The following is a 9,715-nucleotide window of genomic DNA, read 5'->3' as shown; positions in this document are numbered from 1 at the left end:
ATTTTTTATTTTTTTTAAAGTTTCGAGTTATGTTATTATTAAATAATAAAGTACAAATTCAAAATGAGTTTTTAAGGGGTGAATTATTTAGAAATAAAATTATTTTTAATTTTTTTCCTTCAAGAGGCGGGGCATCCTTGCCGCGCCCTGAGAAGAGGTGCCCTGCCCCATCCTGCCAACCTATTTAGGGTGGGTTTTTTGCCCCATTCGAGACGGGGGCGTTTTCACATCACTAACCTACCCGCAAAAAAACATATATGTACACACATTGTAATCTATTTTTTAAAGTATAGTGCTTGTTTGATAAAATTTTATTAAAAATTTATGAACTTTTCAATTTTAAGCACATGTTTCATGGAACTCACAACTTTTATCAAATTTTCAAACACACATTTTATTAACTTTTCTATAAATCTGCTGAAACTTTTAAAAGGTTTATCAAACAACCTCATAATCTCTCTTTGCACAATAAGCTCCTATTTGGTTCTAATTTTTCAAGTCAAAAAATTAATTTTTTGACCATTATTTAATATAGTCAGCGTCATTTTTTGACTTCTTGGAGAGACCCACTTTTTTTTTTTCTAACGCTCAAAAAATTGATTCTAAGAATTAGTACTAAACAAGCCATAAGTGTTATTATTGGAAACAGATTTCTAATATTGATGTTTTTATAAATATTTCAACAGACTATAAATGGTGTTATATGTGGAGTAATTTTCTTGGGGACTAGATTATACATGCAAGAGGTGAATAATGAGCAGAAGAATGCAGATTCCACTTCATTGGTGTTGCTCAATACCAGAAACATTGGTGGCTACAAATCTGTGCAGGAGATGGTGAAAACAGATGCAGAGTCACCGTGGGGGAACCAATTTGCCTTTATTCATGTTTCTCTCCCACATTTGACTGAAAACGACTTAACAAATCCTCTAAACTTTGCACTCAAAACACAAGAAACTATAATGAGGAAGAAAAACTCGGCAGCAGTACTTCTCACGGGAAAATTACTTGACGCGGTTAGGAGGTATAGAGGACCTGAGGTATGTATTTCAATTGATCTGTGCTTTACAATGTGCACACGATGTTATACATGCTCGACTAGGTAAAATCTTGGTTGAATTATTTTTAGGTGACTGCTAAATACATTCATAGCACGCTTAAGAACACAAGCATGACAGTATCAAACGTGATTGGACCAGTGGAAAGAATGGCTTTGGCAAATCATCCTGTTAAAGGCTTGTACTTCATGGTTGTTGGGGTTCCTCAGGTACAAATATTTCACAAATCACATATTTTTCTGTTTAAAAAATAAATAGTAAAAGCATTCTGATATTTAAATGTTATTAGATAACATTGTCACAAACTCTTCAAACAATTAGTTTTTCAAATTAGAGATTTTCTTTTTCTCTGAAAAATAAGGAAATTAGTACAAAAGATTTCTCCGTCAATGATTAGAAAAATCTTTAATTATTCGGTAGGTTGAGAAATAGTACATTTATTTAAAAATCCATGTTGAATTGAGCATGACAACAAAACAAATAAATGTATTAAATGTACACCCAAATACCGAAATCTTATTAGATCACTTTTAAACGAGTTTGACTGAATTTGATAACCTTTAATACACAACAATTTACACATATAAACCCATATGATCGATTTAAAAATTCCTTACAATCTCCCACTTGGACTATATGTGTCACCTTACAATTGTGCATTAAACATAACTTTATGAGTACTCAAAATTTTGCTATCATCACCGAATGCATCCCCAAACAATCCCGTCCATCAATCATATCAACATAAGATCAAAGCGGCTTTCACTATTTTCATCGTAACTAAACCCATCAATGGTAACATATATCGATATAATTGATTGACATGGATAAAGCGTGGATGTGTAGTATGAAAATTACATGTAATGTGATCTATAACATACTTATTTCTAACTAGTCCACCTTAATACCTTAGTAAAATCATTTTAAACAAGTTCAGTGATAATAAACCAAATAAACCTTATAGCTAAAAATAACTTTGACCATAAACCATATCCAAAATGACAGTATATCTATCTAACATGAAAAGCAAAAATACAAACTCCCACTGAAATTATATATCTTCAAGAGACATTATACTCATATGAACAGTGTGCTCATGAAAGACTTTGAGTATCAATCCCTTAGTAAGCGGATTCGCAACCATGAAGCTTATCCCAATATATTCTATTGACACCTGTCCACTGTGAACTCTTTTTTTAACAGCGGAACTTGATCTCTATATGTTCTGACTCCATTGGAATACAGCACTGCTGATTTATTGTCACAAAATATCTTGAGCGATCTTTCTATATTGTCCATAATGTACAGCCTAGTGACAAAATTTCGTAGTCCTATTCTATGATTCGATGCCTCATAATACGCTATAAACTCCGTTGCCATAGTAGAAGTAGCTATAAGTGTTTGCTGAGCACTCTTCTAGGAAATAACACCCCCAGCAAGCAGGTAGATGTAGCCTGAAGTGGATCTCCTACTATCTTGGCATCCCGCAAAATCGAAATCAGAATAACTTGCGATCTCCAACTGATCCGATCTCCTATATGTGAGCATGTAGTCTTTTATTCTCTACAAATACTGCATGACCCGTTTGACTGCTTTCCAATGATCCATTCTCGAGTTACTTAAATATATCCCTAGCATTCCAACAATGTACGCTATATCTAGACGTGTACAAACCTGAGCATACATTAGACTCCCTATAATTGAAGAATAAGGAATCTTCTTCATTTATTTAGTTTTCAAGTCATTTTTAGGGCAATGACTTAAACTGAAATTGTCTCCTTTAGCCACAAGGGTGTCACCTGGTTTACAATCTTGCATGTCATATCTTTTAAGTACATTTTTGATATAACTCTTTTGCGATAATTCAAGAATACCCCGAGGATGATCTCGGTGTATTTGAATTTCTAATACAAAAGAGGCGCCACCAAGATCTTTCATCTCAAAATTCTTTGCTAGAAATCTCTTGGTTTCGCGCAATAAGCTTATATCATTGCTGGCAAGCAATATGTCATTAATATATAAAACCAGAAAAATATACCTGCTCCCACTGAACTTGTGGCATTTATAATCATCGATCAAATTCATCTCAAAATCAAATGAGATGATCACTTGATGAAACTTGTAATACCATTGATGAGACGCTTGTTTAACTCCATACATAGATTTCTTTAGTTTACAAATCATTTGATTTGTATCATCCGATACGAAGTTTTCTGGTTATACCATATAAATTGTTTCACCAATGTCACCATTGAGAAACGTTGTCTTAACATCCATCTGATGTAATAAAGATCGAAAATGCACTACTAATGCCATTATAGTACTGAATGAGTCTTTCGAAGAAATCGAAGAGAAAGTTCTTTATAATCGATGCCTTCTTTTTGTGTAAAGCCTTTTGCGATAAAACGAGACTTATACCTCTCTACATCACCCTTCAAATCCCTCTTGATCTTAAATATCCATTTGCAACCAATGAGTTTCGTACATTCAGACAATAGAACGATGTCTACGAAGTCATTGTCCTTCATAGACTTTATCTCTTCATTCATGATATCAAGCCACTTTTGAGAGCTAAAACTTTCCATGGCTTGACAGAAGTTGATCAGATCATCTTCCACCATTCCAATGTCAACTTCATGTTCTTACAGAAATACGATGTAATCATCCAAAATCGCACTTCTCCTCTCTTTAGTGGATTTTCTTAATGGCATTGGTGCTTGAGGCTGTAGAGTTTCTTCTTCTAGAACAATTTGTTAACCTTGAGAGGGAGATACGACATTGTCTTGATCCGGAGTTGTTTCTTGAACAACGTCAGGGATCAAAATTTGATCATTGTCAATTGCAATTGGAGGAATTTCTACATATTCATCCTCAAAGATAAAGCCTGTAACCCTTTCTCCCTCCGCAAACTCAACATCCTCAAAAAACCTAGCATTTCCTGTCTTGAAAATTTCCTTAATTGTGGGATCATAAAATTTGTAATCCTTGCATCTTTTAGAATATCTAATAAAGAAGCAACTAATGGTCCTTGCGTTTAGTTTCTTTTCATTTGGCTTATAGGTCCTCGCCTCAACTGGACATCCCCAAATGTGTATATGCTTCAACTAGGCTTCTTGTCCATCCAAAGCTCATAAGGGATTTTATCGACGGTTTTAGTTGGAACTTTGTTGAGTATATGTGCTGCGATCTTTAATGCCTCACCCCAATGAGATTTCAGTAAGGTAGAATGGCTAATCATACTCCTCACCATGTCCTTAAGCGTTTTGTTTCGTCTCTCAGTAACACCATTCATAGTGAGCGAATCCGGCATAGTGTACTATGGGAAGATACCGCATTTCTCTAGAAATTTAGTAAATGGTCTTGGATGCTTTTTACCTGAATCGTCATATCTGCCATAGTATTCAACCCCACGGTCAAATCTGATGCCTTTAATCCTTTTTTCGAGTTGGTTTTCAACCTCAACTTTATAGTTTTTGAACATATTCGGTGACTGTGATTTTTCATGAATGAGATATATGTAGTCATATCTTGAAAAGTCGTCTATGAATGTTATATGATATTGTTGACCATTCCAAGAACCTGTAGGAAATGATCCACAAATATTCGATGTATAAGTTCTAAGATGTCTGAAGTACTGTTGATTTTAAATCTCCTTTCATTAGTTTGTTTTCCATTTATACAATTAACATGCAAATCATAATTTGTGAAATCAAGAGGGTCGAGAATCCTGTCAGACACAAGTCTTTCAATTCTCATCTTGAAGATGTGACCTAATCTCTTGTGCCACAACGAGGTAGAATTCTCCCAGGTTAATTTTTGCTTTACATCTCAAGTACTTACATGCAATGATTCATTAAAAGAAACAATTGCATCAATTAAATAAAAATTATTGTAACCTGATAAAGAACCGAAACCAACTAATTTTGAATCATGAAACATACTAAATTTTCCATTTCCAAGTGAACAAGAATAACCAAATTTGTCCAAAGTAGAAATAGAAATCAAATTCTGTCTAAAAGACGATATAATAAATCTCTCATTAAGATCCAAATAAAAACCAGTCTTTAAGAATAATCTAAATTTTTATATTGCCTCTACTTCCACCGTCTTGCTGTCGCCAACATAGATGTATCTTTCACCATCGCTTGGTTTTCGACAACGCAGACAACCCTGCATAGACACACTGATATGAGTTGTTGCACCAGATTCTATCCACCATGTATTCTAAATACCGAAGTTTAATTAACCTCAGAACAAATCAAATGAAGAAGAATACATTTCTTCACACGTCATGCGCGATAATTGGTGCAAATCTTCTTCCTATAACCTGCACCTCCACGGAAGAAACAAGCACTTTCAATTAGTTCCTTATGCTGTTTCTTTTGCGATGTTGTTCCCATTGCTTCCTTATCTTGTTCCTTTTGTCCTAGGAAGTGGTGGCTAAATGTGCACTTTCTGTCTTCTCATACTTCAATCTTTCCTTTTCCTGGACACAGTGTGAGATGAGCTCATTAAAGGACATGAGTTCTTTTGATAGTTGTAACTCACCTTGAATTGACTAAAATGTGCCGGAAGGGATATCAGAACCAAGTGCATCAACAAGTCTTCAGATAAATCCAACTTAAGTGCCTTTAGTTTTCAAACAATGTGAGAAATTTCCATAATGTACTCTCGAATGTTTCCTTTCCCTTTATACATCATTGAGACAAGGTTTGTCAAAAGTGTACTTGTTCAGCCTTTTCATTCTTGGCAAACCTCTTCTTAAGATTCTCAAGGAAATTTTTAGCCGTAGTCACCTTATCGGACATAGTGCCTCGAAATACTTCTAGAATAGCATGCTTCATGACCATTAAGTTTATGTGGTTCGATCGTTCCCATTTTTCATTTTCCTCTTGTCGTCAGAGGTACTCTTATCAGTAATTGCAGTAGGTTGATCAACCTGTAAAGCAAGGTCCAGGTCCATGAGTCTGAGAACAATCATCACGTTCTCTTGTCATGCCTTGAAGTTTGTGCCATCTAGCATTGGAATTGAATTGATGCTAGCAGATCCTGAAACTAAATTAGAGAACGATTATTACGAATAACTCACGTGAATATCTTTAATATGCAAATAATAATAATATCAAATAATGGTAGGGCCCATCATAAGATACCTGGCACAATATCAATATTTAGTTTTTGGACAGAAATATTGACTTGTAAGTGGTACTCTTAGTGTAGTGATCAAACATTAACGATAAAATAATATGTCAATCAACAAACCTTTCTTTGGATCGATTTATTGATTACATATTAAACCAAATAATCACCACATGTTTATTACCACAGGTGCACGCGCAATTCACCTAAATACTGACATTCCTTTGGGCCGATCAATATTCTCTTGAAAAAATGTATGCACAAACACCTTTTAATATTCTAAGTTAATTAATTTTCACAAGAGAAATTGCTTTGTCAACATATTGCTTCAATTAATTCACTTTCGAATATTATATCTCTTAAAATAGTCTTTAATACCAAAATTTGAGAGAGAAAACCACAAATTTTGCATATTTTATTTAGTTTTAAACTTTAAGGGCCTAAGGGTTAATAATTCAAAACTTTAGGGGGCAAAATTAATTAATTCCAAAAATTAGGGGCCAAAATTAATAAATTTGAAACTTTAGGGACCAAAAATTAATCAATTCAAAACTTTAGGGGGCAAATTATAAAAAATTAAAGCTTTGGGGGCCAATTTGAATTAATTATTAAACTTTGAGGGCTTTAATTATAAAATTCAGCACTTTAATAGCCCGAATTAATTAATTTTTAAACTTTAGGGATTCAATTATTAAAACAAGAACGTAATGACCCAACTTGGATGAGCTTTAAACTGTTAGGGACTTGAATCTTAAATCTATAACCCTAACCCTAATTGCAAGTAGGGACCTCAAGTAATCTAATTTGTACATAAGACCCCGCCCCAAAATCTTCCAAAACTGAAACTGAAAACCCTAAGAAAAATTCTTCCTTTTCTCCCTCGTAGCGATGCCGAAGTCGGTATCTCTTGCAGCGGCGCCCGTGTTGTTGCTGTGCAGCTACCAGAAAATCGAAACAATTTTTTTTTAAATCCACAAAAATATGTAATTCTTCAAAAAAAAAATCCATAATCTGAAAATTTCTTAATTATTCTAATCCGAATATGGAAGTCAATAACGAGAAATATACCGCAAAAGTTCTCGAATTCAACAAACTATAGATCCAAAATTATTAAATTTGAAAACTTCGAAAAATATTGCAAGAATCAAATATATAATTCAATTTTCAATGATTCAATACGAAAAAGGCTCTGATACTACTTGTAGGAGAGTTTATTACCATAAAATCACTAGATCTTCATGTTGGATCATCGAGATATACATGAATTATAGTGGAAGCGTACCTGAATCAGACATGATTAATGCAATAGTTGAATCTTACGATTTAGTTTTCCAAATCAACACGCAACCCGTAACTCTCTCTAGTGATGGGAGGCATAACATAATGAGCAAATACGTACATGTGATTTGGGGATCATAACCGTATTTATATATTGGTGCTCTTTGGCCTAATTCGGCCCATTATAGAATTAGGAATCTGAGTCTGGTCTCTACACATAAAAGACTCATGCTTTAATTGGATGCATTGAAGCCCAAATACCGAAATCTTATTAGATCACTTTTAAACCGACTTGACCGAATTTGATAGCCTTTAATATACAACAATTTACACATATAAACCCACATGATCGATTTAAAAATTCCTTACATTACTTTCTTCATTAATTACATAGGTAACATGTAAACTATCAGACTCATGTTGACTAAGATTTTTTAATTCTATAATTTGACATCATTTTCAATCACAATTACTTAAAATCATACATTTTATCTACTTTTTAACCACACATTTTTTAGAACCCCTCAACCCTAGAGCTATGTAGTGTAATACTATGAACATGTATCGACCTAATTTTTGAGTTGAAATCTGTTGTCACTTTAGTTATCTTTTCAATGACAAATTCCTCATTTACTAACAAAAACTGATGAATGGATGTCTCAAATATATAGTAGGGTCTCGACTCTATTGACCCCTGAACTCCGACTTCATGATAAATTGTCCGTAGGCCCTACTTTAGCAGATTTCAGTTCGATTACAAAAGTTAAGTTTGGCATTTCTTTGTCACCCTCACAAAAGAGAGATTATGATTGTTCCTTGTCACATCAACCGCCCAATCTCACACACTTGCCATAAGTGATGTAATCACTGCCAAATGCTACCAATCTAAGGTCCGGAATCTTCAATTCTTCAAAGGTCATCATTACTCAGGAAAACATTGGCACATGGCCACCGACCTCATCGTCCAATCACAAAAGAATTCGGCGACCCGAATTTCGAGTTCGGTATTGTAGCTAATTTGACTGATTTGACGTAATTTCGACTGGGAACCATGTATAAATAATGAAAGAATAGAAAGAAAAACAATAACAAACTCAGTACACAAAAACAAAGAAAAATTTAAAGTAATTTCCCCGCTATTATCTTCTGATGACACTTCTTTCTTAAAGTTGATTCGAAATTAACTCTTACAAATTTCGACGTCAACAGGCTCCATATTTTCTCGGATAAAGAATGGATACAAAATCTTTTATATATATTTTTTCAGCCTTTTGAACATGCAAAAAATGTTGTTGAATTTGCAGAATCTTACAATAACTATGGTGAGCTACATGGGACAGCTGAGGATTGCAGTGGGAACAGAAAATGAGCTAATAGATCCTCTCAAGTACAAATCTTGTGTTGAAAATGCCTTTGATATAATGTTCAAAGCCGCCACTGCGGCAACTCCGCCGCCAAAAAATATATGAGATTTCTATTGCTTTACCATAATTCATATTTTCCCTTTTTATTTAATAGGTTCTCTTTTATGATGGCAGTTTTACTTTCTTTTCTTCCTTTTAGCCCTTAATTTTATGCATTTTCACATGATCAAAATTATAGTACTTTACGAATTACAAGGATTGATATTGGAATAATATTCTTTGCATCATTGGGTTTATAATAGTATGTAGTAACTTTTCATAAGAATCAATGTGATGTATTTTCATTATTGGTGGAATTAGAAAAAAAAAATAAAAAAGTAAAAACAAATTTTGTGTGGATAAACTCATTTTTTTTTTTTATTAATTCCTATTTAATTCTACTCTCTATAGTAGTGCTATAAGACAACATTTACTCAGCCCAAAAATCTTTTGATGCCCAACTTGGCCCATGTGGGCATGAGTTGGATTTTTGTCAAGCCCTTGTTGGAATCTATACATATTGAGATGGGAAAACAACACAACTGCTACAATTTAAGAATCACATTTCAAACCTCACAATCTTGTTAAATTATTTCATAATTCAGGTGTTAAATCAAAATTTTAATATTAATAAATAATATAAAATTAAAATAATCTGCCTACGCATCCCCATCGGCCCATCCCACACTACCTCACCAAATATCACTTAGAAATTGTAATTATTTCATATCTATCATCTCTCTCATCTCATTCTCTCTCTCCCATGTGGAAAACGCCACTGAAAAATCGTCGTTGGAAGAGGGAGACGCTGCCGGAAGACGTCGTCGAGCCTCATGG

The 9,715-nt window shown here is 33.9% G+C and overlaps 1 protein-coding gene across 1 annotated transcript; it reads left to right on the top strand.

Annotated features, from left to right (window-relative positions):
* The first annotated feature begins 660 nt into the window (after positions 1 to 660).
* Positions 661 to 9,126, top strand: LOC111395499. The gene is made up of 3 exons (XM_023021517.1): positions 661 to 1,040; positions 1,130 to 1,267; positions 8,780 to 9,126. Exons 1-3 carry the CDS (start codon positions 738 to 740, stop codon positions 8,942 to 8,944), a joined length of 606 nt encoding a protein of 201 aa, XP_022877285.1. The 5' UTR covers positions 661 to 737; the 3' UTR covers positions 8,945 to 9,126.
* The last annotated feature ends 589 nt before the right edge of the window (positions 9,127 to 9,715 follow it).

This window comes from Olea europaea, chromosome 6, assembly GCF_002742605.1.
Source record: "Olea europaea var. sylvestris chromosome 6, O_europaea_v1, whole genome shotgun sequence".
NCBI lineage: Eukaryota > Viridiplantae > Streptophyta > Magnoliopsida > Lamiales > Oleaceae > Olea > Olea europaea.
Note: the sequence above shows the minus strand (reverse complement) of the source record. Positions and strands in the feature narration are given on the sequence as shown.

Bases quoted from the DNA above. Each gene is read 5' to 3' on its own strand.
- LOC111395499 (XM_023021517.1), top strand. From the start codon at position 738: ATGCAAGAGGTGAATAATGAGCAGAAGAATGCAGATTCCACTTCATTG. The intron at 1,041-1,129 runs GTATGTATTTCA...AATTATTTTTAG, and splicing joins GGAGGTATAGAGGACCTGAG to GTGACTGCTAAATACATTCA. The intron at 1,268-8,779 runs GTACAAATATTT...TTGAATTTGCAG, and splicing joins TGGTTGTTGGGGTTCCTCAG to AATCTTACAATAACTATGGT.